We start from the raw sequence: 26,706 nt of genomic DNA, 5'->3' as shown, positions 1-26,706 counted from the left end.
TTGAGAGCCCAGCCAATTGCACCCTGAGTTGCGTAAGACAGGCATCTCAAGCATTCTTATCATTGGCTGGTGTCGCGGCGCCAAGGCCCGCCAAACCCTCTCCGCCTCAGCCGCTCAGCGTCTCAGCCACTGCGTCATCGTCCGCCACAACGTCCGCGCAACCACTGCGACAAATTCACTCTCTGTTGACCGTCCCACACAGCCAAAGTATTGGTATCTCGTCTCCAGGTACCTTATGGTAGGTATACAACGCCTAGCCACGTCCCCTGCACAGATGCATAGTGCTGATTCGGATTCTGCATAGTTACAGACAAGTACAAGCAGATGCTCGAACTAGAGCCGATGCTGGGCTCGGACGAGACAACCTCCCAGCCGCGTCATTGTCCAGGACAGCAGGGCCGTCGCTGCTACATACCACCACTTGACTTCTACTTGTGTACTTTCCAACACTTGAAAATTCCCTCCCACAAAGGTTAGTTGAGTGAATGCTAGCCGAGAGACTCTAGGCCTCCGATTGAGCCGTTTCAATCCAATTGGCCGGCAATCTCGTCCGGCCATCTTTGGCCCTGTGATTCTCGAGACTTCTTTGTCGGTTGACATTACCCGGAGAATGCGGAGTACCAGAAGGCAATGGCATAAACACGCCGCTCTCTGGTACAGAGACCACAGACCACGATGACAAAAGGCCTGTCACATCACTGACGCATACAGCCACTCATCCTCGAAACAGAAATAGGCTAACTGACGAGAAGCTTCGCAAGCCCACGACCCCAGTTCTACCCACAACCGACGATCTTGGTTCTCGGACTAGACCAAATTCAGCCTCGATAAGAGCTGGGAGTTTGCAAAGTCTGCAAGTCGGTGCACAGACGTCACAAGCATGGTAAAACCTTCAAATGGTTTAGAGCGATCAACTCGACAGCTGTTGACCTCCGACGAGGCTGCGGCATCTGAATCTAAACGATCGGACGGCATCTTGAAACCGCAATGTGCCCGATGGCCCGAGCGAAGCTCCATATCAAACAAAGACCGCTGTGGCAGCAGAGCATTGTTCTCGCCCCCAAGGGAATGCTTAGCCCTTTATCCAGGTAGTCGGCATTTATGGTTCAGTGCAAACCGGACAGATCAACCTTTTGTGGTCAAATGCCCGTTGCGCGGAGAAACTGCGGCTCGTTTCCATTGGGGCCTGTCTGAAACAAATCAAAGAAGCGAGACTGGCACGCGGAGGAGCACACTTGGTCGGGGTAAGCGAAGATTGTCGTCGACAGCGATCACTTCGTCACGTTGGTTAGCCTGATGATTCTCGAGATGTCGACCAGTACATCATTCTTCAACAACAAAGGCGAGTCGCTGGAATATGTCCTCTTTGCGCAAGGCCCCTTACTAATAATCATACTACGGTCCCTGGTCCCTGGACCTTTCGGTGCCGAGAAGTGGCCATCTCCGCCAGCAACTAAGCCCAAAGTGCAGAAACGTCAGCACTAATTTCATTGGATCAAGGGGCGAAACTGGACAAACAAGAGAAACAAGACTCAAGCGATCTTCCAGAAGGCGCTCGATGAAAAGCTTCTTCGCGCGAAGAAAGGAATAGCCGACGCGCAGTCTCGACTGGCGGCAAGGACTAGGAGCTTCAATCAAGGTCGTGGATCGAGCGACGACTAATCTCACATCCTTTTATGTCGTTCAGCCCTCTCTCCTCTGCCTTACGCATACACTTCGCGGCCTGCCGTTTCTGTCTGCTGCAAGTATAGCCGAGGAGAATCCTCCGACTGCTCAGTTCCCCCCCTTTCTCTGCCGCGCTGCAGAAGAAGAATTGAGATACACTACGGCTCCTTTGGCCAGCGCGTCTACAACTCGCAGAGGTCTTTCGGTCTCACTAAGGACGAAATTCTACGCCAGCGGCTAATTCCAGTTTCACAAGCATTTCACCCTCATGGCGCTGTCCTAAATCATAACCCATCACCACCGCCCGGACGCTGATGAACTAATCAGCCCTATTCAGCCTGATGGGAGCTCGCGAGTTCATTGGTCACGACAGTCAGAACCGCAGTCGAGATGGCTTCCCTGGAGAAGAGAAAGGCGAGCAACAGGCGATTAACGCATCTCGGGGGTTCGTGACCAAGGCGAAGCTCATTATTACCCCACTGGATTCCCATCGACGCGAGGACTTTGCGTCGTATCCGTCAGGGGCGGGACCTCTCTCAACGGAGAGTGTTGATGAATGTAAGATCACCAGCTCTCCAGAGGCACAGATTTGAGTTGACCTTGGCAGACATTTCCATTCTCCGCAAGGAAGAACTGTGTTTGAAAATCACTCCCGATGTCGAGCATCCAGCGATATCAGTCGTCTTTCCGTTGTCGATGCAGGACCCAGGTCTCTTCAAATGTCTGCTCGTGGGAGCTCAAAGCCTGCATGACTGGCGTCGAGATCCCTTTCATGTCAACCGGTCCCGAACCATGCTCAAATTGCAGAACGAAGCCATCCTGTCTCTGCGAAAACGCCTTTCCGCACCCTCCGCCCATCTCGACGATGGTGTCTTGATTTCAATCACTCATTTGATGATCGCCGATGTACGTCAAACCAACCTATGGACTTCATGCATCTAACCTCTCTCAAGTCGTGTCGCAGGGACTTGACGTCTCTGAAATCTCATCTCAAAGGGGCAAGGCAAATCATCTCGCTACGTGGCGGACTGGGAATCACACCTGCCCACCTCGCGATCCGGGCTCTTTTGACGACGTAAGTCTTTGGCGGAAGGGTTGCGCAAGTCGAACTCGACTGACACTAGTGCCAGAGTTGAGTTTTACATTGCGCTGGGCCAATACCTTCAAATCAGCCCTGATGACCCGACTGCCATCCCTAATAACCAAATTGAATACATCCGACATCCATTCCCTCCGGACATCTGCCGCGATGTTGCTACCCTTCCCGTTGGCCTTGCTGAAGCAGCCCTTTCCGGGCATCTGAGTGTTCAGTGCATCAAGCTCCTTGCTTCGGTCGCATCATGGGCGCCCCTAGTCAATGGGCCCGCTTTTTCTGAGGACAATCAAGAGCAAGATCCGAAAGACCGATATTGCAGGCTCTTCTGTGAACCTAGAGAATGTTCCCGAAGCGCTATAATGATCCTGCTTGATCTCAAAAGGTCTGGCTTGCCAGTTGGCTTGGAGCATGTCATCTGCCTAGGCTTAGCCATCGCCGTTCGTCACCTCAGTGGCGAGAACCGTACCAACATCTTCGACACTGCCTCGCTCGCCGCGTTGACCAAGAGTGTCAAAGGCATCGACAACCCCTCCGTTTCAGACTCTGAAGTCATCATCTGGCTTTCCCTGGTCATCAGCTGGCGCACACAATCTGCGAAGCCTGTACCAAAGGCAGACGCTCTCTTGGACTACGTTCTGGATTCATTCCCAGCGGCTCGTTCCTGGAAGAAACTATCAGTCATATGTCGGAAATTCTGGTGGTACGAGCGTTTTCACGCGGAATGGGAGAAATGCTGGTCTCGCGGAATTGCACGACAGCAGCAGCGGTCGTTGATGGAACAATCTCGTACCGTGAGCTCCAGAAGACGATCATCGGTCGGCCAATCAGCGAGCATTGCAGCTCTTCAGAAATACACCGCGCATATCGAATCTGGGTGAAATACAGCCTCTGGTGATGGAAGTGACACGAGGAAGTCCGACCAAACTTAGTCCCACGGCGCGGGAATGCTCAGCAATTGCTCTGCCTTTGTCCCTCTGTCGACAACCTGATGCAGCCATGGGCCTCTTCCCAGCCTAGGTTGAACCCACTGACTTTCTTGCTCTGTGAGGAGCTTCTGAGTTCCGCTCTAAGTCTCGCATGAGTGTTGACCCTGAACCTCCTGCTAGGCGGCACAACTAAGCCAATGTTCCTAGTGTCTTCGTGACATCAGAAGGTCACTATGCTCCCTAACGACTTAACTAATTACAAAGGGACGGAAACGATGTCAACAATCGCACTGCATGTGATAGATTTGGGCTTTCTGAGAAAACACTCTGCCGGAAGACCCAGAAGTGCACATCCTGGCAGACTTGAAAGGGGGGAATATCGATTTCGACGGCAGAATTTGCCATGTTGGCAGCTTCCTCTCCAGGCGCAGTTGGATGACGGACGGCCAGTTGCTAGACACTCACCGTACCAGCACGTTCTTCACCTTGTCCATCCGTTCTGGCCGATAGTACAACACCATCTTACATCGAGCTTGTCCTGCGCGAAACCAGGGTCTCATCTTTCCCGCTCTCCCTCAGTCATATGGGCCTCATGAAGCACTGCCGTCTCCTCTTTAGGTTCGTCAGTTCCATGCACACCTCTGAGCCGTCGAGGTTTCCTTCTGCGCTGGGTCTTTTGTACGCTGGGGATTCTTGACACACCAAGATTTCCGAGGACTTGAGAGGGGAGCTATTTTCCAAGCCCAGGCTTTTCGCATTGGGGGAGGGATGGCACGCAAGACCCTTCTAGTATAGCGCCAATGCAGCCAGTTGCGCCCTCTTCTGTTCTCTTTGAAGTGGCGACTCGTTGAGAAAGAGAAGGAGGCTCACAGTATACTCGTGACAATGGTGAATTTCACATAATCGTGTTCGATAACGATGCTGGGAAGCATCTGGGCGCAGGGCGTGCGGCCGAATCAACACTTTGCGTCGGAGTTCGAGGTTCGCTGGGCTGCGGGAGGTAGAAAGAGGGCTCGATATTGTTGACCAAACCGTTGTCTAGGCCGTGCTCGAGGCTGTAGAGGCTCCTTGCTCAGTTAGCGCGCTATTCGAATGCAGTGCATCTTCAGGGGATGTTGGAAGTGCCAAAGTTATTGCTCCATGTGTTACGGGCTCGACGGGGAGTACGTGGCCCGTAGAACCAATGACACGGACGAAGCAACGGTTGCCGCCCATAGGACGTGGGGCGAGTCTTCGATAGACACCGTGTAGAGCGCTTGGTTGGGCGGTTACACGCCTTGTTCGGCCAGTGAAGGAGTCGCACAAAATAGCAACCGAGCAAGCAGGGCTCCTGGTCCCGCTTGACTATCACGAGAGCGGAAGCATAGAAAGGCTCATCGTTTATGTACCATTGCTGTCGCGTTGCTGGGAAGAAGAGATAGACAATTGCGAGAGAGCGAGCGAGGAAAAGAGAGCGACAAAGTCCAAGTTGGGCGTCGAGTCAAGGCGCCAACCGGTTCCCCTCCCTTGTACTTGAGTACTTGTGCTGCTGCTCTCGCGCGCACAACTCTCCTACTCCTCCTCCTCAGACTCTTCAGAATCCTCCCGCCAACTCTCCTTTTTGCAGCGCTTGTTTCGTATTTTGCTCTGGTCATCTTTCAGGTCTTGCTCGGCATCAGCATTCCCCTTCTTCCGTTGTTTCTAAATCCGTGGCCTGGGCCCGACCGCAGTTCAACCATATCATCATCATCACCATCCTCCTCCTCACAGGGCAGGCCCCACTCCCAGATTGCGAGTCCTCTACCGGCACCGAGATCGACAGCAGTATAATCTACGTTCTCCTCAAGAACCGCAAGTCCTCCTGAAGCCATGAGTGCCTCTGGCCAACATGGGAGGCCCGACGGCGAGATGTTCCTCAATCGCCCCAATGACCGCGACTCCCCCACCATTGTCGAGCCATTGCGCATTAATAAAAGAACCTCAAGCGCCTCATCAGGTGTACCCTCCATTGCAGGCAAGCAAAGCCCTGCTCCCCAGCCGCCTCCTCAGTCTACGACCGTCTACCCCATGCCGTCCCTCCCATACCCGGACGAGCAGGCTCGCCAGCAAGCACAAGCCTCCCGATCCAATGGCTCTCCTGCGCCATATCCATACCCGGATGTGAGAAGAGTAACGTCTCCTGAACAGAGCGTGAGTGCAGGCAGCGGGACAAGACAACAGGCAAAGAGGACGACTTCAGGAGATGGGCGTCCCGGGCAGACACTTGCTGAACGCCGTGGGACGGCACCAAAGCCTTTACCAGAGTCCCCGGGCCCGGATGCGCCAGATAAAGAAGGACTGTTCCAGCGCCCTCCTCAGCGTAGAGACGCTCCGAATACGGCTCCCCTCCCGAGCCAGAATGAGTCTCGTCAGCAGTATTGGCCGCCGCCCTCCGAGTCTTCGTCTGCTGCCGCGGATGCTTTGAGCAGATTGAAGATCAGGGACCCTACTTCGATCAACCGAATCAGTTCCACGGCTTCAACTTCCACCACCAGAGCACAGCGAGGATCACCTCCTCCGCCAGAAACGCCTATTGTTGGCCCGGGGGCTCGTCCGCAGACCGACATCGAAGCCCGATATGCGGCATCTGGCATTGCGGGCACCGCAACGCTGAACAGCTTACAAGCCCAAAGCCTAGCGGCCCAGCAAAGAGCCTCCCAGTACAGCGCGCAGCCTCCACCCGCCCAAACACAGAGCAACGCTCCCCCGAGGCGACCTTGGACTCCCACCGAAGCCCCAGGTAGCTCGCAACACCCTGCTCCCACTGTGTATCAAGGCATGGAAGAAGCCCGCCCTTCATCACCACCTGCTGCCGCCGTACCCACGCCTCGCTCAGCCACCGTTCAGTCTCCAACTCGGGCCCAGCACCCTGTCGAAACCGAGATATCCAGGCTCCAGCCGCATGAGGAGCCACCTCCGGCATACTCTCAGGTTCCTGGTGGCAGAACATTGGCTGGGAATGAGAAACAGAGAAGAAGTGTGGTCGGTGCCGCTGTGGCGCCAGCGACTTCATCAGGAGTCGCGGCCGCAGTCGCTCAACAACCGGCCAGTTTCATGCCAGGGACACAGGTTCCCAACCAAATGGACCATCCGGCGTTTGCGAACGACCCTAGGCAAGCGGTCCAGAGTCCACTGGCCCATCCGACCATGAACGGACAGATACCGCAGGCTCAGCCCGTCATGCCCCAGACGCCATCCCAAATTCCTCCCGCATCTCCACCGCCGCTCCCAGAGGGCTGGATAGCGCACTTGGACCCGAACTCGGGACAGTACTACTATATCCATTTACCTACACAATCCACTCAATGGGAGTTCCCCAAAGGCCCGACCCCCCTCAACTTGAACGAAACCCCATTGTCGCCGGTGGCCAGTATATACCAGAACCCACTAGCTTCACCTGGCTTATCTTTCACTTCCAAACCGCTGGCGTCGCCGGGTCTTCCCATGACTCCCGGATATGATCAGCAAAGTGTTATGGGTTTGCCCGGCCCAGCGGCCTTCACAGGTCCGCCTCCTAGCGCCGGCGTGGACCTGTACAAGGTGGTGGCTACGAATGGTGTATACTTTGGCCCTTATCTGCGCTACGTCAATATGGATATAGAGCGAGGCATTTGGTATGGATCTATAATGCTAGTCACGGACGCACCTCAGCCACCAACAATACACATCCATCAGAGCGTCGACCTGTCTCCCAATCCGCGCCAGTTAAAAGCCAACAATATCTCCTCTCATCAGCGGTGGACATTTTACAAGTACGACGTTGATCTGCGTATGGAAGATTCTGGGGCGGCGAAGTGGACATATGCCATCACTTCCCATCTTGGTTGCACGAGATACGAGTTTTTGGTGGCTGGCAAACACGAGACCAATTGGCGCTTCGTTTGCACTTCCGCAAATGACTTTTCGCTCAACGTAAGCGCCAACGAGCGCGCCAGACTGGGCGGAGTGGGTTTCATGTGGAAGGACATCATGCAGAAACACGCCGAATGTGGCGGGTTCCATTGCCAGCTCGGCTTGGGCAGTCAGATCAACGCCGACAGGCTGTGGAAGGAAATCCCATCGCTCAAACAGTGGCTGTCGACGAGCGGCAAAGAAAACCGAAAGAATGCTGTCTGGACAGCTGCGCATGAGGAAGACGTGACACATGCATATTTTCATTACTACACGAGTCATTTTGATCAGCCATATTTGCGTGAAGCTTTTGCCCAGATACCCCATATCCTGACGATTGACGATCATGACATGTGAGTTGATCAGTTGCGGTCGTCCGAATGAACCACGAGGCTGACGAGAGCAGATTTGACGGTTTTGGTTCTTACCCCGAATACATGCAATTCAGCAACATGTTCAAGAACATTGGACGGATCGGCATTGAGATGTACCTGCTGTTCCAGCATCACACCACCCTAGAACTTCTTCGCAACGTGTCCGACGACAGAGATCTATTTACCATTACAGGGACGGGATGGCATTTTGTCAAATACCTTGGACCGGCGGTCGCCGTCGTCGGTCCCGATACTCGAAGCGAACGGACGCTCCATCAAGTCATGGCAGGCCCAACCTACCAGGGGCTGTTCCCTAAGATTGCATTGCTCCCTCCGACCATTCAACACTGTCTCCTGATGATTCCGGTCCCCCTGATCTATCCCAGGCTGGATGCTGCAGAATCGATAGCACAGACCGTGGCTACCGGCAAGAAAGCGGTGACGGGCGCCTACAACGTGCTCGGCAAAGTGACAAGCTCCGTGGCGGGCGTGGTCGGAGCGAAAGGGGCGGTCGGGTCGGGCTTTGACTCGGTGAAACGTGCTGTCGGCAAATCCGGGCTAATGGGAGGTATTCTGAGCCCCTTTGGCGACATTGACGTTCTCGACGAGCTCAAGGACCAATGGACCCACGATTCAAAGGTGAGTGCAGTTGCAACTGTTTTCTGCTCGATTGTGCTTTGCTAATGTGATTAGGATCTGGAGCGGACGTACTTTATCCGCACACTCCAGGGCATCTCGCATCAGCGATCGATTCGCATGACATTTGTGTCGGGAGCGGTCAACACGTGTGGCGCAGGACTCGTCCATGATCCATCTCACCCATCAGATCACAAGACCATGTACCAGATCATCTCATCGCCGGTCGTGAACACCCCCCCTCACGGCTATGTCATGAAACTGCTCAACAACAACAAACCCCTCTACATCCCGGCGAATGGGCAGCGGTCAACCCCATCACAGCCGACCGACACGAAAGAAGACATGATGGAGATCTTCACGCACGACGTGACAGGACAACCCATCAACAACCGGAAGCTGATGGCGCGGCGAAACTATGTGGCGATTGTGGTGTACGATCCTGAAGTTGTCAACGGCACGTTTGGCCAGACGGACATGCACCGAGGATCTGGCAAGCTGAGTCTGGCGGCCGACTTTTTGGTGCAGGGAGAAGGCGCATATGGAAGCGTGGTCAAATACGGGCCTGTGGTGGTGCCGAGCCTGGAGTATGGGCGTTGAGCTGTGATAGAAGGGAGTAATGATGCATGGCAAGCGATTGTGATCTTGCAGTAACGAAGAGATGGACTATGGCCCTTTGCTAAGCTATCTGGACATGAAGCCATTGCAGTGATGTGTTTTGAGCGTATTCACGTCGGTTCTCCAAGTTGACTCTGATTATATGCTGTCCCAATATACACATGGAGTGTATGTGTCGGTATCCTACCCGCTAAGGTAGTTATACTCCCTCCACGCACGTGCGCATGTACATCTACTACCTCGTGCCCACCAACACGTAGATGATCTCCGACGGTCTCCCGTAGACATTGGCTGGTTCTGCGGGAATACCTCACTCCGATTCGGGGGGTTTCCCTCCCATTTTTTCTATCTCGAACTCCCCACCCCTCCGGGTCATCCCCTCCTTGGACGGTGATTGGGCGGCGATGACAAATCGCAATATTTGGAGAATATGGCTTGATATTCAACGTCCCGCTTCATGGGAGGGGTAGAGGAAGGATTTAAAGGATTTAAAAAGGTATTTATCGAAAGGATTTATCTTAGTCGTAGATCTTGCTTGGGCCTGTCACTTTCTCTTTGCTTGATTAAATACCTGTTAGCCCCTGTAATCTGATCCATTTCCTTCATCTATCCATCTCTCTATCCATCCATCTATCTACTTATCAATTGGGTCTTCTCCCTCATTCTGCTCTATACTTCTTCCCCCCCAGCACAGACACAAGACACACAACACCGGTAGCTGTCATCAGTCAGCCATGGCCGCCACCAACGGGACCAACGGCGCCGCGCCCGACATCATTCTATACACCAACCACGGCTGTCCGTGGGCGCATCGAGCGCACATCGCGCTCAGGGAGCTCGGACTCTCGTACAAGGAGGAGATCATCGACCTGGACCGGCCGCGGGATCCGTGGTATTTGAAGGTGAATCCGGTATGTCGTTGTCGTGTCCCTCGCTCCCCTCTAGTTGATATTTATAAGCAAATCTTGTGCGTTTGAGATGGGTTGTGTGTCTCTCGCTGCGTGGGGGGTGTTTTGTTTTCTTGCTGACCCCTCGCAACACCCCAGCGCGGCCTCGTGCCCAGCATCAACTACAACGGCAACGTCATCACCGAGTCCGCCGTGGTCACGCAGTTCCTCGCCGACGCGCACCCGTCGCCCCTGCTGCCGCCCACCGGCCCCGTCGGCGCCGCGCTGACCCGCGCCCGCGTGGCCTTCTTCGTCGACGCCTTCATCTCCAAGGCCCTGCCGCAGATCTTCGCCGGCCAGCGCGCGCAGACCGAGGCCGACAAGGACGCCGCGGCGCAGGACCTCGTCGCCGCCCTCGTCAAGGAGGTCGAGCCCCTCTTCAACTGGGGCGGGCAAGGGAACGGGCCTTATTTCGGGGGCAGTGACAGGTTGACTCTCGCGGAGGTGAGTCTTTTCCCCTCCTTTTTGTGTGTTTTGTGGCTGGTACTGCATCGCATGGCGTTTTGCGTGGTCCCACCATCCATCCCGCCCCTCTCGGTGTTTTTGCAAGGGATAGATATAGTGAGATATAAGGAAAGCGAGACGAAGAGAGAGAGAGAGAGAGAAGATACTAACCTCACGTACCTCGATCGCCCCGTAGGTCCAAACGGGTCCGTTCCTCCTTCGACTCCTCGCCTTCACCAAGCCCGAGTACGGGATCCTGAGCCCGAAGCTCGACGCCCTGCTGGCCGAGAAGACGCCAAAGTTCCTGGCCTGGGCGTCCAAGGTCGTGCAGGAGCCCAGCGTGACGTACATCTGGAACGAGAAGGCCGTGGCCGATCGGACAAAGGCCCGCTTCGCGAAGTTGGCGGCGGCAGAGAAGAAGCTGTAGACGGAACGGGGCGGGTTACTACTATTGCTGCTTCTGCTTCTGATAGTGGATGATGTTTTCGATGAGATGGAGTCAAAAAAATTCCGGCTGCTCCCACTGTTCTCACGCTATTTCCGAGATCTAGGGCTCTTTGTCTTCATTTCTGAGATAGACACGATCCAACCTTGCCCAGCCTTGTAGCGGAGATTTGGTGTAGTTTGTCAGTGTCGACCTTCCGAAGCTGGGAACGGCTCGGTAAACCTCGCCTACCACCCAAGGGCATCATAAGCTGTTGAGAACAGACATGGCAAGCAGCAGGCTTTGTGCCCGTTATTCATCTCTCTGCCTCAGTACTGACAGGTTCCTGATCCAGCCGGTCGGATCATCAGACTACGGCATCTCGGTCCGGTCCCTGCATCAGGAATCACAGTTCCCATCTCACCGGCAGGGGAAATTTCCAGTACCCGTGTCTGGCAAGTGTAGCCCATGAAGAACCAGCATGCCAAACGGATCACGAGTATATTCCATGCAGTAGAGCCTTGGCAAAACGATCGCTGTCGCCCAGCGCGGCTGTTGAACTGAGTCGAGAGTGGAACACATGCATAGTTATCATCCTTTCGTCGGTCGGCTTCCAGGATCGTAATCCCTCCGTTGCAACCACACCGTTGCTTGCAGCAAAGAGAAGCTGCACCCTCCTGATGAAACATGCGATGGATCGTGGGACCATGGGCAAGGGGTGCATCCTCTTTGCTGAGTAAGTAAGTCGTCATGTGGAGTGGTCAAGGGCCATTCATTCGTGTCTGGAATAGGAAGTCGTGAAATGGAGCGATCCTGGATGATATCGGGCAATTGGATACCTACTGGATCCAGATTGGCATTAGCTAGAGCAGCCAACGATATTTTGAGTGTGATACAGTAGATCTGAGCGAGACTTCGGCATCACAGTCCTGCAGTCGGATAGGTCCGTGATACTCATTGACCTCGAGGTTAACCAATCCCACTCTTCGGCGCCGTGCAGGGCACCGAGCGAGATGTTGGATGGACTGTAGAGAGGATGCATCACAATGCACGTACCTGTTTCGGTCACATTCCGCACCCACTCCAGCTCGCCAGTTCTCGTAAGCATTTGCTCCGCAGTCTTATTCGGTAGATGCGTCGCAGCCAATGGTCCTCAAATACCCCTGACGCAAATTCTCAAATCAGGTTGCTGTGTGGCCAATGAAGCGAATCGGCCAGGATAGATTCAGCCTAAACGAGGAGTCGACACGGACTGTGCCAAGTAAATGGATCTTCATTGCGCCTTAATCCGGATGCCGCTCCTCGAGAGGCCCAATGATCCGGCGTGACTGTCGTGTGTGATTATGTCTATCGGGAAACCGGGCAAACCTGTCCACGGAGATTTGAGATTGACTGTTGCATCGTGGTTGACAGAACGAGACTTGAAGAAGGTATATATACTTGGGATGCGGCGTCGGAAGAGGGACCCCGAACTTCTCATGCCATTCACATCAAGAGTACCGTTCTGAAGGCCCTAACACGCAATTTACAAACCATCTTATCAGCAGCTGCGCTTTGACTTCTCAAGATGCCGTATCTCACCACCAACGATGGAACTGAGATCTACTACAAGGACTGGGGCCACAAGGATGCCTCCGGGACCGTCGTGTTTTCCCACGGCTGGCCGTTGAACAGCGACAACTGGGAGAATCAGATGTTCTTCCTAGCCAGCAAGGGATACCGGGTCGTCGCCCACGACCGCCGAGGGCACGGCCGGTCCAGCCAACCCTGGACAGGCAACGACATGGACACCTACGCCGACGACCTGCTGCAATTGTTTGTACACCTCGACTTGAGGGATGTCATGATGGTTGGCCACTCAACCGGAGGCGGTGAAGTGGCCAGGTTCTTAGGCCGCCATGGCTCTAGTCGGGTCAAGAAGGCGGTTTTGGTCAGCGCGGTGACACCGCTCATGCTCAAGACCGAAGCCAACCCCAAGGGCACGCCGATCGAGGTCTTCGACTCGTTCCGGGCGGCCATGATCAAGGACCGCTCACAATTCTTTATTGATGTCCCCTCTGGTCCCTTCTTCGGCTTCAATCGCCCGGGCGCTCAGGTCTCCCAGGGTCTCATTCAGTCCTGGTGGCAGCAGGGCATGATGTGCGGGTTCGTCAACTCGTACGAGTGCGTCAAGGTCTTCTCGGAGACGGACATGACCGAGGACCTGAAGAAGATCGACATCCCTGTGTTGGTGATGCACGGCGACGATGACCAGGTCGTCCCGATCGAGGCGAGCGCGCACGAAGCGATTAAGCTGTTGAAGAATGGCAGGCTGGTGGTGGTTAAAGGGGCACCTCATGCGTTGCCCAACATCAAAGCGGACGAGGTGAATAGCGAGCTGTTGAAGTTTTTGGAGGAGAAATGAGCTCCAGTTTGGTGGCTGGATGTTGCCGGTACATGAGGATCGATAGAGAATTGACTTGTATGAGACATGAATCCATGATAAATGAATGATATGCAGCTCCAAAGGTTCAATTCACAATGTACGAGGGCGGCGAGAGATATTTTCCGAATACGGAAAGGTCAATGGCCAAAATCCAATGCCGTTTTAAAAGGTCGAGCTTCATTTTTCTGCATCTTGCATCACACACGTCGCCCAGTCATATACATTGTCCATTGACTGGAGATACTAGAATGCGCCATTCGGGACTTCAACGCGAAGTCCTCAAGCTATACCGAGCTTGTCTGCGTGCTGCAGGCAAGAAGCCAGAGGTTGGTCCCCTTCTTTCCAAGCCTCGCCACATCTGTCAGGCAGTCATCTCACACTCTACCTTGCTCCAACAGGCCACGAGAGAAAACTTCCGGAACGCGGCAAGGTGAGTTGGGACTCTTCGGCAGTCCTCACAAGTCAGATATTAAAGGGCCATTGGTTGATGAAATTATCCTCCAGACGCGAATTCCGCAAGAACCAGAAGGTTGACAAAAAGGACTTTGGGGCCGTCGAAGCACTGATCAGAATGGGAGCCCGCAAGCTCGAGCTCTACTCGTCGCCTGGCGTCAGAGACATCCATTGAGCCCAGCGACAGACAGGATTCATATCGATATGGGGGCCCTCTGGCCGTCTGCTTGTCGTCGGCCTGGCGTCGCCTGGCGAGATCACGTGACGCAGAAGCTTCTGGCTGTATGTCGAAGCATCTGGCGCCTTGTGGCAAATTCGAGCAACAGGCAGAGGATGCTTGCGTTTCCCAGAAGCATCCAGCACAAGAGGTGGCAGGGTCGACATAATCTGCTTTCTCATCACTCTCGACTGCCCCAGCACCTTCTATCAGGCAAGATGAAAGGTTATAAAATCTTTGTCGACGCAGGCCTTCCTGCAGTTCGACATCAAGCAAGTTCAGCAAGTCTTATGCACTCAACTCGAACGAGAATCATCCCTCAAGCCTCGAGAATCATCAAGCCAACGCTCTCAACCACCAGAAACATGTCGTTCCTCTTCCCAAGAATCGCCTTTGCGCCCGCACGCTGCGGTCCTACCCGCCGTGACATTGCTCCTCTCCTTTCCCTCTTCGACGACTCTTTCAATGAACTCCAAAGAGCCAGCCGATCAGCCCGGAAACAATTCAACCCCCGCTTCGATGTCAAGGAATCAAATGACTCCTACTCCCTTGAGGGTGAACTCCCCGGCATCGAGCAGAAGGACCTGAGCATTGAATTTGTCGACGAACACACCCTGACCATCAAGGGCCGCACCGAGCGCACCACAAAATCTGGTGCTCGTCCTCAAGCCGTCGAAGCTGAGAAGAAGGCTGCTATTGAGGAAGGCCCTGCATCTGAAACCAGTAGCGTCAAGTCTCATCAACCCACGGTCGAGGACGAGGAGCCCGCCAACTCATCTGCCGCCGCTGCTGAGGAGAGCAAGACAGAGGTCGCTGCGCCGACTCCTGCTCCTGCCGAGCAACAGCCGTCCAAGGTCGAGGAACAACAGCCCGCACAACAGCAATACTGGATCACCGAACGCAGTGTGGGAGAGTTCTCTCGCAGCTTCTGGTTCCCACACCGTGTGAACCAGGAGGCGGTCAGGGCTTCATTGAAGAACGGCCTCCTCAGCATTGTGGTTCCCAAGGCCGCACCTGAAAGCCGACGCATTGCTGTCGAGTAAAGGAGGCGACTGCAGACGACTATATCTGTACGACACCGGCATAAAGGCTGCATAGCATGGCGTTACCGGTATGACGGAACAGGTTCAGGAGTTAGTTTCTCACGGGACATGCAGGGAGTGACTGGGATGTATGAATAGATGATCTCGGCTCCCTTGCAGCTTAGGATGATGAAATTAGAAAATGCAATTCACTTGATTCTTCTCACTCACAGCTTAGTGTTTGTCCGATCTTTCCCTTTAATTTCCCTTTGTCTTTCCAATGTGTGTAGCTGTTGGAACTCAAAGTCCGACTATTTGCACATGTCTTTTTGGCTTACTCTCTTGGCGGCTTCGAGGCACATATTTCCGAAGCCAAATTGCGCCGTTCGTTGCATCCGGATCCTGTAGCTTCTCCACTCGAGTGCGGGAGAGGCTGGGAAAGGACAGAGTATTCCATCTGTCAAGAGTGCTCCAGTTAGTGTTGATATACGTAAGTGTCTCAAATATTGATGGAGTTGGGACGTTCGTATTCGCTGCTTACCCAGGGTGCCCAAAGCATTCTTTTGTCGGGCAGTTCCCATTTACAGCATGTGTCCGGTCTTGTGGTCCGTTGTTCTGATTCTGATAGTTAAACTCCTTCTCGTAGCTCCCTCTCACCGCGTTGTGAGATGTGGACCGTAGACACATTTGTAGCGCAGTTGAGACTCCACGGCGGACAAACCGCCATCAGACGTGCCAGCACCACCACCCATTGCGGCAAAGATTATCGGGGTTTCTTCGTGAGAGTGCTTAGCGGAAGTCTGGACCGTCAACTTTGAGATAAGAATGGGCACTGATGTGGGTGAGGATCGAGGATCTCTGGAGAGGTAGCCGGAGTGACACAGCGGATCTCAAGATTTGGGGCTCGTCCATTAGTGGCTGGATCGATTGCGTCAGGCGTGCCCCCCCCTTACGCGCCCCCAATGAATCAGCGAGTGCCTACTTCTAGGCCCTGGACCCTGGACCTTCTTTCCGGGGGGCGCCACGGTCGCGATGGCGGTGGTCCGATGGTGGGTAGCAGAAGGGTTTAGCGGTGGCTGATGCTTGGAATTAGCCGTGCAGAAATCCGGTTGTGGGCGAGGCCGGGGCGCTGGGCGCTGGGCTTCGGGTCTGTTTGGCTGCTGCGTCTCCGGGCGACCTGAAATTGTTTACATGGGCGAGTTTCAGCCAATCAAGCCCCTTCCCCTGCCCATCCTGCACTCGTCTGCACCTCCCGCACATGAAAGGATCAGCCCTGCATTATCCATAGCTTCTGAGCTTCCCAGGGCGACTTGGTCCTTGCGTTTTCGTCGCCATTTCCCCATGAAATATGAAACGGAACAATAGTCGAGCTCGTCACTGCGCTGCTGCACTGACCACTTCTATCCACCTCCACCGCCACAGTCCTCTCTCTTCCTCCTCCTCCTCCTCCTCCTCACCACCACCACCTCCACCCACTTCCTTCGTTTGTCCGGCAACAGATTACTCGATTCACCGACCTTGTGCTGCTCTTGTTGGATTTGTTTCGCCCCTTACCTCCTAATTCGTTACAACAATCCATTCCTTTGGGTTCTCACCGACCTTGTTTACCACCCGTCGTTCGTTTCAGAATCTCCACCTTGTTCTCGCCCGCCCGCCCGCCTGCGAACGGGCGACTGTCACCACCTGGGCCACTGACCTCATCTCATCTGCCCTGCTTGACAGATATACAATTCTGCTCTTCTGGTCGATACTCTCGGCCGTGATTCAGCAACCTCTTCACAACCAATCCGCTCCGTCGTCATCTCCTAGCGACCACCATATGGTTAATGGTTGAGCAATGGTGGCAATGTTATAACCTCCCAGTTGAGAGTAAGGCCCAGGAAGCTTTGCCTTTGCAGGAGTGAACACATGGGCGTTGTATAAAGTTCAACATATATTGCATCTGCCAGCATGTGGTTTGCAAGGAGGAGATCAAGTCTCGCTGCAGAGTCTGCGCAGACAGAACCCGAGCCTCGTCGAAGAAACCGCTTGTCTAAGCCCCCTACAAGCTACACAACCAAATTCCCCACGGGGATCTCGACGTCGAGTCTCAGAGTCCAGGCACCGCTTTCGCAGAGCCAGAATGCTAGCGGTACAGAGTTGTCGAGTCCATTGTCCTCCGGCTCGGGCAACGGAGCTCCGCGGCAACAGTCTCGCGGAGACACCACTGTCACAGACTCGGGTTCCCCTCTCCGCGCACACAAGAACGATTCGAGCTTCAGCGTCGCCTACATGGTCAGTCAATTAGAGGGCAAGGCTACTTCAGCTGGGACAAGTCCATCACGAACGATGCAACAACCGGTAGCACCCCCTCTGTCACCTATCAAACCACCAAAGAGGAAGTCTCTGCTGCTCCGGCGTTTATCTCTACAGAGGTCTTCCAGTATAAGCCGTACCCCCAGCAGCGAACGCATGAACCCCCTGGACTCCGATACGGCAGTGGTCCCGCAATCAGATGGGTCTATGGACAGAAGCCCCGATCCGGCGCCCATTCCTCCCATGCGTCGATCCTCATTTGCCCCTGGTACAGCGACTAGAAAACCATCCCAAATCGCCGCAAAACAGGAGATCCGGCAACCCAACCTGATTCAGGAGATGGAGGACCGAGGAGTGACTGCTTTCGATGTGGATGACTTTGACTGGCAACCTCCGCCTCCGAGGACAGTTGGCCGGGCTGGCACACCTTCAGATATCAGCTATTCACATCTCGGCGGACTAAGACACGGGTCACTGCAAATCGTCAACGGACGAGCATCGCCTACCTTCAGCGAAGTTTCAAAGGCGTCCAAACAGCTTCGACCTCCTCCAGCGCCACGTAGAGATGTGTCAAGCGATTATGGCGATGCTGAAGAAGATTTTGACCTATTGGTCTCTGCGTCTGGAAATCTATCCAACCTGAGGTCAAGCCCACCGATTATCAACGCCGAATATCGATACTTTAGCTGGGAGCATAATGATGACAAAGCTGGGCCACGAATCCATCCACTGCAAAGCGTCATGACAGCACAAGAAGTGGTCCAGCCCATTCCAGCTGACGACGAGGCTTCACTGATGGCCAACGAATATATCGCGGAGCTCGGGGCTGGGCCATTCGACCAGCAGAAATCAAGCTCTCCGGTCGGCACAATTAGGAGAACCAGGTCTGAAGGCTCGCTCTGGAGGGCGAGTTCCTGCTCGTCACTCCAGAAAACGCCTCCACCTGACAACGCGCCTAGGGATCTCTCCCCAACCAGTCCTTTGGAGAGGTCACCTTCTCCAACTGGTTCGGTGGTCCGCAAGTCGAGCTTTAGGTCCAACGAAAGCCGTGGTCGGCAAATTCAGCAGGATGACGAGACGACCGACGAATCTCGACCCTGTGAGAGTCCTATGAGCTGGCATTCCCCCATCGAGCCAAGGGGTTCGATTGACGAAGGCTTCCAATCGGCCGTCGAATTCCAACCCCAGTTGTCTAGCCATAGTCTGGCACCCCAGCCTCCTCGTGCACCGGGAAAATCAGATAGTGGTTACAGCTCAAGCAACTCGCTTCGATCACTTCAAGTAGCCCGACCCACCCCATCACCTTCAAAGTTCAGGGCTCTGCCAGAGGTGCCAGACGCACAAGTGGCTATCGATGAACCAGATCCGGGTCGTGTACCATCCTTCTCTGAACAGAGAACGTCCATTCTGAAGTCAAGGAGTGAACCTTATGTACCGACATTTTCCAACCTTCAACCCCGTGCTATATTGTCAAACCCGATGCCCATTGCCCCAGCAACGACGACTCCGGAACCCGAACCTCTTCCCACTAAGCCTGCGAAGGCCCGGAAGAAGCTGCTGAAGAAGCGACGCCCATCGAGCCAACCTCCGGGCAAAGTAGCAGTTGTTCGAGTTCAGTCATTCGAGCTGGACAGTGTTCCGCACATCTCCCCTGAGGCACAAGAAAATCTTCGGATACGCTCGCACGCCGTACCAGAACTGGAACAAACATACTCGCTTGGCAACAGAGCTAGTAGCTCGACCCTTTTTCTCCCTCTCAACGAGATCAGGTTTCCATCGCCTGCTCCCGAACAAATACTCCAAACTAAGCGACGTCGGTCTCGTAGCAGGCCAAGGTCATGGTTTGGTCGACCTAGAGAAGAAAAGGTGAAGTCAAGGGACCCTTCCGGAATCAGCCAGACTGAAGCGATGGCTATCATCAACGATCTGGGCACTGTCAGTACTTCACTGGGGAAAAGCCCTTATGAGTTTGTCGAGGCAGGCGGCGTGTCCAAAGGCTCCTATATTGCGACGATGACGACTGGCTTTCCGCAACCGCGGCCAATGATGAATGACGAGACCGCCGTAGAATTGTCGCGGTCTAGAAGCAGATCCATACGGGACCGAGAAAGTATCATGTCGGATCGGAGGTCTTCATTTAACGACAGAGGAGGCATACCAGGCAAGAATCTGAGGCCCGCCAGTTTTGCCAGTGATGCACCACCGATCACGCCGGATATGATAGAGAAGGCATACCGGACATCATCCATGCAACGACAGCCTTCGGTCAATAACGAGGTGGGACCTCCACCTCCTCCGCACTCACCGCGCCCTGCATACATTGATTATGAAGGGGGCTCTTCCGACCCCGTAGCTCCTCCTCCGCCATCTCATTCGCCTCGACCGATTGATATTACTCCAGATCCGTGGGCTACGCAGGCTGCGGTATGGAGGGCTCGAAGAAAGAGTGCGAGTAAGGCGCTAAGGCAACAATCTGGGGAGGCGCGAAACTATCACCAGGATAACGAAGAGGCCGCAGATGAGTTGCTCTACCCGGTTATACCTCCACGACATGCAGTGCAGCCGCTGGAATGGAAGCAATGCCACCCTCCTGACGAATATCGCGCCTCTTCTCATGAATATTATGACGCATACCATGAGTCGTCTGGACCTCAGCAGCATCGCTACCCGTCGTATACGCCATCTTATCGTGATCCTTACGAGTCTGGATCTGCATATGTGAGACAAACTCGACGGAGCTCCAGGACGTATGACCACCGACAATCTCAAGGCTACGCTGTGCATTCACGAGGGCCATCTCCAGGCGGCCCCTATTCTTCTCGCCCTCAGTCGTATGCCAACAGCGTCCGCAGCTTTGCTTCGTCGTTGGCCGAGGACTTGCATCCAGCCGAGCTGGAGAGGCAGCATCCGCCACCGGCATTCGGGCGGTATTCGGGAGGGCTCAACTACGGCTATGAACATGGGAACGGATTCGGCGGTTCAGCTGGGACGAGGTCAACGAGTGGGAAGGCCGAAGCGTCGTGGAAAGGAGTTCGGCTTAGAGCCAGCGTCGGAGTCGATCTCGGGGACGTGCCTCTGGGGACCGTGGCGAGGGGATGAGCATGACGTGATATGGGCTTTGGGTAATGATGGAGACAGATTGGAGAAACAGGCCGAGTCGAGAATATCACGAAGGGGTTTACGAGATTCTTTCATCTGGAAAAGTTTTGGTGTACCCATCTCGGCATTGTTGGCGTCTGTATTGTGAGAGGGCCTCGTAGGAACATGTTTTGGGCAAGTTTGGTACTTTTGCATTTAGCACACAGCCTAGGGAGGCTTTGGACGGGTTGATCAATTCATTTGCGTTGACGTCTGTTCGAAATAGATGCTTGTTTCTGGTCTATCCGCGACCCGATAGTTGAGCTCTAGCACAATTGGCGAGGCCGTCTGGATGGGATGGTTGGGTGTGACATTGAATTCAAAGAGACAGGAGCAGCGGCAATAGGGTTTTGGCCCCTTTATGACGAAGAGTTCCTTACAAAGTCTATGCCAGGGGATGTCGCGCTGAGGAGCATTGTGATTGGTGTTGATGCCGCTGGACGTAAACATAACCGGCCGTTGAGGCTGCATTCGGCGCAGTCTATTGGCGACTTGTATAGAACGACCAATGTGATCTTTGGTGGTAATGGGCTATTTTCGTGGCACACAGGCCGGTGACAATGGTGCTTGGGAACGAGGGGTTGTGCACGCGTGCTCCATCTCACTATCTTTATCCTCGTCTGCAGGCAACTTGGATGGAGGAGCGACGCGGAAGCGACACACGGCTGCAACCATGTCCAACACCCTGAACAGAGCTTAGTCGAGATCCTAAAAGTCGGTACCGTCTTCGCTTCCACCTTCAATTTCCCCGATTGTCTCTCCAACACTGCTTGCTCACTATCTTTGTGTCTCTGTTCCCTCTTTTGACCCGGATTGCGCAGTCTCTCGTTGTCCGATCTCGCCGTCACAGACCCAGTCGTCTCTCCTTCGTTTCCTGCCAGTCAGCTATGGCACAAGTCGAATCGCCCGAATCGCCCAAGTCGCCGACCCTGCCTGACACTCTCCTGTCGGTCACGGCCCTCGCTCGCTTCGAGTTTGAACCGGGCAAAGGGAACGATGGCACCAAAGTGATGATGGTTGAATGGCAAGACGATGACGAGGCAAGAGATAAATCAGGCCGATGGCAGGTCTCCTGGCCCGGCAAACGCACCGTCTTTCCCGCAGACGACAACCCCTCGGACAATATCCGTCGTGTATATTTCCTGCTGCCTCCGGGTGCCATTGTGCCACCTCACATCACTTTGGCGTATCATCCTCCCATAAACCCCACCGAACCTACCGAGACCCCAGCGGTGGAGCAAAAGGCTCCTCTGAGAATGACAGTGAACCCGCTACCTGCTATCTTCACCCCCGAACTCGGGGCTACGGCGAAGGCCAGCGGGAGGAAAGGGGTGCTGCACACCATATGGGCCAAGAAGAGGCTTCAAGTCTTGGAGAAGGAGATCAAGCAGGAGGAGGAACACAACCTCGAAGGCATCGCCTTGGAAATGGCACGGTCGGAAAAGTCTTGGATCGAGAGCAACTTCGGCCTGGCTCCAAAACCCCCGAGCCTCGATCTGAGCAATATTTCCAAATCTCTAGGCCCCACGAGTCCAGGCATCCAAAGTCCCAAGTCTCCTGGTGGACGAAGGCTGAGCGAGAAGCTCAAAGGCTTGAGCATTGGTACCAGTGACAGGGACCTCAATGCTAGGGGCCTCAACACTCCAACCCGCGAATCCCATCCTCTCTCACCCGAGGCATCGGATATGGCATACTCGTCGTTTAGTAGCTTTCGCAGTGGCCCAGGGTCCGCCTCATCTGCCACCACTGGCAAAAAGATTGTCGCTCAAGCACCGCCAGACTTTATCAGAAAACAGCAGGGACAATCACCCGCCACTGCCTCTCTGAACTCCATGAGCCAAGCAGCGAAACTGGACGACCCTGCAGACGATGATCTATTTGCGGTCGCACTGAGTCCGAGGTCACCAGATGGCCCAAAGAGTCCGTTTTCAATATCGAGCGCGGAAGTCGGTGCCTTTGCAAAGATCAAGGGTGAGCGATGAGGAAACACCACCCTTGATATGGTCATGACAAAGTTTACAACGTGAGACGATTCATAAACGATACTAGAAACCTATTTGAAGACTGCATAGAGTTGGAATTCCAGCCCCAGATCATGAGAGCCACGACCCTTTATGTCCAACATTCACCCACGACATTCAACTGAACTCCCAGCTGCTGAATGACTGCGATATCCTTGCCCTTGGCTGATGTCGGCAGCCGTCCATGCGAAACTTCCCTAAAAAGATGCCTCCATCTAGAAAATAAACAAGACAAGATGAAATTCTAGAAACCATCCCGAAATTATGCAAACATTGCTGCCGCAATCAATCCCACAATAGCCATCACAGAGCTTCCCAATTGGTTCGCATCACCCTGGAATGTCGATGCTGAGGGCGCCGGGGCGCCAGCGGAGGTCGAAGTTGGCGAAGGCGGCACATTTCCACCAGGCGGAGCGGTATAGCTTGTGCACCCGCTTCCAGGACATTGAGCGGTGGTAGGAGCCGGGGCCATGGCGGTCTTGGTGCAACCGCAGACCTCGTCATACCAGGTGTATTGTGTGCCGGCCAAGCCTGAGCCGGTGGCAGCGGCTGTCGCTGGCATCTCGGATGTCTTTGTGCATCCACATTCGTGATCCCAATATGTGACGGTTAAGGTTGGGGCGGCTGTGGTTGTAGCGTCGACAGTGGCAGAGATGGGATTGCCGGTGACCGTAGCATTGGGCATCGATGTTGCCATTGAAGTGGGCATTGAAGTCGAACCAGAGGATCCCGCGGGAGAGAGGCTCACGCTGAACAGCGGAGAGAAGTCCATGGCACCACTCTGAACCAACGCCAGGGCATAGTTGCCAGCAACAAACCCGTCGGGGACTGCGACGGTCCAGTCATACTCTCCGTCGGTGGCCGCTTTGTTTTCTGTGCGACAACCGTCAGTCAGTCCCAGCCTCATATCGCTCTGTACGTTCGACTTACCGAAGATTGGGGTATTCCAGCTCGTGTTCCCGAGGAACAAGGAGACGGGGGTCCCATCGCCAACAGTCCAGTGGATCGGCCAGACTTGACCGACTGTAACGGCATTCCACGCCATGTCGGGGGTAAAGGTGGATGTTTGAGCCATTGCCTTGAAGGCGAAGGTGCCAACGGCGACAAGCAAGAAAGAACGCATCGTCGTTCGGGGATATGCAAGTTGCGGAGATGGAGAAATGAGTCTTTTCCAGGCCGTCAAGGTGTGAGATGAACTGTTGCAAGATATGGAAAGGAAACGGCAAACGAATGACAAAGTGCAAAGGAGTGACTGAAGAGCAAAGAGAAGACAAAAGAACTGCCAGAGCACGAGCGGCGAAGCCACGTAAATGAAGGTGGCCGGCGATGCCAATGTTTGTTGTTGCCGGTGGTTGAACACGGTGCATTCCAGTGAGGAATGGACTCGGATCAAACTGGTTTTGATGTCGACGGCTCGCACAGGTCGCATTCCTGGCGCCCTCGACGAATGACAGGACGGATCAACCGTCCAAGCTCAAACCGCCAGGCCTCACCTCTGATCTGGAGTTGCATTGCGTCGTCTGGGCTCTGGCTGGTTGTCCGAGCTTGGAATGAGAAGGATGATTGCACCACGGCCCTGACGGCCAGCCAGCCACCGCAAAAGCAGGGAGCATGGTTGGCAGAGGTTGATTGCGGGCGACTGCTTGGATCTACTCGGTACTGATGCGCTTGTCGCGCGCGGCTGAGGTCGGAGGGAAATGCTTAGAGCTTTGGCCATGGCACAAGGGAGGCAGGCAATCGTTCAAAGAGAGAATAAAGGGCCCGGACTGATAGATCCCATACGAACATGCATTACGGAGTACATAAAATGCACTGCTGCGGGCCACCAATCTCTCAGCCATGGCACGGCGATCTTGCACACCGAGCTCGACAAACTCCCTCTTGTTGTCCTTGTTTCACAGGTCCGCTCCGAGCTGATCTCGCAGGAGCATGCAAATGCGCTCAGACGGTACCCAGAACACGTCCGACGCCTTGCTTCTCCCATGATGCCATCCATGCCCAGACTGTTTCCCAACGAGTGCCGAAAACAAAGTCACCTTCTCTCCTCCTGCGTCTATTCAGAATGGGCCCATCCCGTGGAATTCCCGCACTGTCTTTTGTCCCGAGTTCGGGTGCCTGATGCGGAAGAGTGCCAGAGGAGGACACTCTCGTTTGGGTTGTGCTTTGGAAATGGTTGACAAGTGATTATTAGGTACATAGTTGATACAACTCGGGCAAGGGTTTCATCATGTCCCATCCATGTCCCCGAAATGAAAAAAAAAAAAAACCGCAAGGCCTTGTTCTTCAACGGCATTGCAATTGTCATAGCACGTCATGTCATGCCATGCCATGACCCTGCCTTTCCTTGCTGTGCTGAGAAACACCGTCCCGCCTTGCAGCACACTTGCCCGTATGAGGGATCTTGTTGACCGGCCACCTGGCGCCGCTACAACAAGGCAACAACACCCACCACGGCGGCCGGCACCAAGACACCCACCCCCGACAAGGCGACGGTACCAGCCGCGCCACCGGTGCTGCTTCCACCTCCCGCCGTTGTCGCCGCCGAGCCAGCCGCCGTGGTCGGGGTGGACGCGCCGCTGTCGGTACCTGTACCTGTCGCCGTGGCGGAAGCCAGGGCGGTGCTCGCCTCAGAGACGTACGACGAGAGCAGACTGGCGCCGTCGCCGGTCAGGGACAGGGCGCTAGTGGCGCTCTGGATGGCGGACTCGACGCTGGTGATGAGCGGCTCGGTGGCGGTGTCGGTGCCGATGACGGACGCGACGCTCGAGACCAGCGAGGTCGCGTCCGAGAGGAGCGAGTCGAGTTGGGCGTGGACGAGGGGACTGGCGAGAGCCAGTGTGGCGAGGGTGAGGCTGGGGAGACGCATATTTGTTCTCTGGTGTCTAAGCTTGATGCGAGAGATGGTCAGGGAGGTGGTGTGGTGATCTTGTGGAACTGGCGCTGCTGCTCCACGAAAAGAAGATTGGCGATATGATAGATGATAGACTGGTGAATGGATGGATGAGTGGATGGAGGTTAGGTAAATGAGTGACAGTTTCGTGTGGTGGGATGTTGTTCTCAAACAAGCGGTACCTTTGATACAAGTCTCCCGATCCACGACGGCAATGAAACACGATAACGCGAAGTAGAGCAGTGTGTGTTGTGTGATAAAGGGGAGTGAGTGGACGAGAAAAGGACAGAACGAAGGGGCAATACGTGATACTTAACTCTTTGCTCTCCCTCCTCTCCCCTTGTTATATCTGGGATCTTCCAAGACACTCTCACTCCCACATCCATCGTCACCATCATCATTCCTCTTCTCCCTTCCGTTCCTTCTCCATTGTTCTTGGCTCAAATTAATGAGAGGGGCCGATCGTTGTCTCCGCAATGGATACGGAGAGCCCCTTGCGACTGGGGTGTGCGCTGGCCAAACACCTAGCCATCTACCAGCAGCTAATGGCCATCCAGGTCTCTGGCCCGAGTATCCACGAGGAACCCCGTACCCAGTATTGTACCCCCACTCCCGTAGGCTTACTCGTAACTCGCAATGTAGCGGTTCGTGTTTGATGTGCAGGGGGCTGTGTAGGTGTGGAGTGCTGTTGAAATTCTCCGGGCGATCTCTGTGGGGGAAAAGGGGGTTGCGGTAGGGGGGATTATGGCGTACGAGCAGAACTGAGGCTGAGGGACGAGGGCGACGACGTAATACTCTCGTATTCGCGTGCTGAAGACTGATGCCGAGGCTCTTCTTTTTCCAGATCGTGACTGCTATGGTAGGTGGGAATCTTAGGGGGAGAAGAAAGAGACGCAACCCATGAGTCTGGAGTCAATGATGGTGGGAAATATCACTGTCGTCGTGGGCAGTGCCTTTCCATTGAGACTTGGCAACACTGCACTCCGCACACCGTGAACTCTTCGACTGATTCTTCTCTACTACATACTCTGTACTCTGTACAGTCCTTCGCCCACCTCCTCCGATCATCGACACCTACCTACCTACCTGCAATCGAATGAACTCCTAACATCTCAGACGGATCCTGAACTCGTGTCCAGCCACAGAGTGCCTGGCCACCTATGATTGAAGAAAGAGTTGGAAGTACAGGCCAGCCCAGTGCTTGAC

The 26,706-nt window shown here is 54.6% G+C and overlaps 10 protein-coding genes across 10 annotated transcripts; 8 read left to right on the top strand and 2 right to left on the bottom strand.

The window, feature by feature from the left end:
- Positions 1-211: 211 nt before the first annotated feature.
- PV07_06311 (uncharacterized protein) lies at positions 212-5,048 on the top strand. Its single transcript, XM_016393272.1, has 6 exons — positions 212-238; positions 305-472; positions 753-2,223; positions 2,273-2,571; positions 2,619-2,740; positions 2,796-5,048. Exons 3-6 carry the CDS (start codon positions 2,007-2,009, stop codon positions 3,637-3,639), a joined length of 1,482 nt encoding a protein of 493 aa, XP_016250791.1. The 5' UTR covers positions 212-238; positions 305-472; positions 753-2,006; the 3' UTR covers positions 3,640-5,048.
- A 39-nt stretch (positions 5,049-5,087) lies between these two features.
- PV07_06310 (uncharacterized protein) lies at positions 5,088-9,454 on the top strand. Its single transcript, XM_016393271.1, has 3 exons — positions 5,088-7,949; positions 8,003-8,609; positions 8,664-9,454. Exons 1-3 carry the CDS (start codon positions 5,536-5,538, stop codon positions 9,204-9,206), a joined length of 3,564 nt encoding a protein of 1,187 aa, XP_016250790.1. The 5' UTR covers positions 5,088-5,535; the 3' UTR covers positions 9,207-9,454.
- A 296-nt stretch (positions 9,455-9,750) lies between these two features.
- On the top strand, positions 9,751-11,330 carry PV07_06309 (uncharacterized protein). The gene is made up of 3 exons (XM_016393270.1): positions 9,751-10,135; positions 10,271-10,615; positions 10,812-11,330. Exons 1-3 carry the CDS (start codon positions 9,959-9,961, stop codon positions 11,040-11,042), a joined length of 753 nt encoding a protein of 250 aa, XP_016250789.1. The 5' UTR covers positions 9,751-9,958; the 3' UTR covers positions 11,043-11,330.
- Positions 11,331-12,521: 1,191 nt separating this feature from the next.
- PV07_06308 (uncharacterized protein) lies at positions 12,522-13,540 on the top strand. Its single transcript, XM_016393269.1, has one exon. The coding sequence runs from the start codon at positions 12,607-12,609 to the stop codon at positions 13,441-13,443; it is 837 nt and encodes a 278-aa protein (XP_016250788.1). The 5' UTR covers positions 12,522-12,606; the 3' UTR covers positions 13,444-13,540.
- Positions 13,541-13,712: 172 nt separating this feature from the next.
- Positions 13,713-14,092, top strand: PV07_06307 (uncharacterized protein; the record flags this gene model as incomplete). The annotated part of the gene is made up of 2 exons (XM_016393268.1): positions 13,713-13,894; positions 13,969-14,092. The coding sequence occupies 2 exons, from the start codon at positions 13,713-13,715 to the stop codon at positions 14,090-14,092; spliced, it is 306 nt and encodes a 101-aa protein (XP_016250787.1).
- A 29-nt stretch (positions 14,093-14,121) lies between these two features.
- Positions 14,122-15,177, top strand: PV07_06306 (uncharacterized protein; the record flags this gene model as incomplete). The annotated part of the gene is made up of 1 exon (XM_016393267.1): positions 14,122-15,177. The coding sequence occupies one exon, from the start codon at positions 14,122-14,124 to the stop codon at positions 15,175-15,177; it is 1,056 nt and encodes a 351-aa protein (XP_016250786.1).
- A 1,295-nt stretch (positions 15,178-16,472) lies between these two features.
- PV07_06305 (uncharacterized protein) lies at positions 16,473-21,021 on the top strand. Its single transcript, XM_016393266.1, has one exon. The coding sequence runs from the start codon at positions 17,107-17,109 to the stop codon at positions 20,548-20,550; it is 3,444 nt and encodes a 1,147-aa protein (XP_016250785.1). The 5' UTR covers positions 16,473-17,106; the 3' UTR covers positions 20,551-21,021.
- Positions 21,022-21,303: 282 nt separating this feature from the next.
- On the top strand, positions 21,304-24,875 carry PV07_06303 (uncharacterized protein). Its single transcript, XM_016393264.1, has one exon. It carries the CDS (start codon positions 21,477-21,479, stop codon positions 22,569-22,571), a length of 1,095 nt encoding a protein of 364 aa, XP_016250783.1. The 5' UTR covers positions 21,304-21,476; the 3' UTR covers positions 22,572-24,875.
- Positions 22,873-23,733, bottom strand: PV07_06304 (uncharacterized protein; the record flags this gene model as incomplete). The annotated part of the gene is made up of 2 exons (XM_016393265.1): positions 22,873-23,483; positions 23,541-23,733. The coding sequence occupies 2 exons, from the start codon at positions 23,731-23,733 to the stop codon at positions 22,873-22,875; spliced, it is 804 nt and encodes a 267-aa protein (XP_016250784.1).
- On the bottom strand, positions 24,419-26,000 carry PV07_06302 (uncharacterized protein). Its single transcript, XM_016393263.1, has one exon. The coding sequence runs from the start codon at positions 25,474-25,476 to the stop codon at positions 25,036-25,038; it is 441 nt and encodes a 146-aa protein (XP_016250782.1). The 5' UTR covers positions 25,477-26,000; the 3' UTR covers positions 24,419-25,035.
- Between the last annotated feature and the right edge of the window lie 706 nt (positions 26,001-26,706).

Source organism: Cladophialophora immunda (assembly GCF_000835495.1).
Source record: "Cladophialophora immunda strain CBS 83496 unplaced genomic scaffold supercont1.3, whole genome shotgun sequence".
Classification (NCBI taxonomy): Eukaryota; Fungi; Ascomycota; class Eurotiomycetes; order Chaetothyriales; family Herpotrichiellaceae; genus Cladophialophora; species Cladophialophora immunda.
This window is presented reverse-complemented; position numbering and strand designations above follow the sequence as displayed.

Coding starts and splice junctions, on each gene's coding strand:
- PV07_06311 (XM_016393272.1), top strand. CDS start 2,007: ATGGGAGCTCGCGAGTTCATTGGTCACGACAGTCAGAACCGCAGTCGA. Junction 2,224..2,272: donor AACGGAGAGTGTTGATGAAT/GTAAGATCACCA, acceptor TGACCTTGGCAG/ACATTTCCATTCTCCGCAAG. Junction 2,741..2,795: donor ATCCGGGCTCTTTTGACGAC/GTAAGTCTTTGG, acceptor CACTAGTGCCAG/AGTTGAGTTTTACATTGCGC.
- PV07_06310 (XM_016393271.1), top strand. CDS start 5,536: ATGAGTGCCTCTGGCCAACATGGGAGGCCCGACGGCGAGATGTTCCTC. Junction 7,950..8,002: donor ACGATTGACGATCATGACAT/GTGAGTTGATCA, acceptor TGACGAGAGCAG/ATTTGACGGTTTTGGTTCTT. Junction 8,610..8,663: donor AATGGACCCACGATTCAAAG/GTGAGTGCAGTT, acceptor TAATGTGATTAG/GATCTGGAGCGGACGTACTT.
- PV07_06309 (XM_016393270.1), top strand. CDS start 9,959: ATGGCCGCCACCAACGGGACCAACGGCGCCGCGCCCGACATCATTCTA. Junction 10,136..10,270: donor GGTATTTGAAGGTGAATCCG/GTATGTCGTTGT, acceptor GCAACACCCCAG/CGCGGCCTCGTGCCCAGCAT. Junction 10,616..10,811: donor ACAGGTTGACTCTCGCGGAG/GTGAGTCTTTTC, acceptor ATCGCCCCGTAG/GTCCAAACGGGTCCGTTCCT.
- PV07_06308 (XM_016393269.1), top strand. CDS start 12,607: ATGCCGTATCTCACCACCAACGATGGAACTGAGATCTACTACAAGGAC.
- PV07_06305 (XM_016393266.1), top strand. CDS start 17,107: ATGTGGTTTGCAAGGAGGAGATCAAGTCTCGCTGCAGAGTCTGCGCAG.
- PV07_06303 (XM_016393264.1), top strand. CDS start 21,477: ATGGCACAAGTCGAATCGCCCGAATCGCCCAAGTCGCCGACCCTGCCT.
- PV07_06302 (XM_016393263.1), bottom strand. CDS start 25,476: ATGCGTCTCCCCAGCCTCACCCTCGCCACACTGGCTCTCGCCAGTCCC.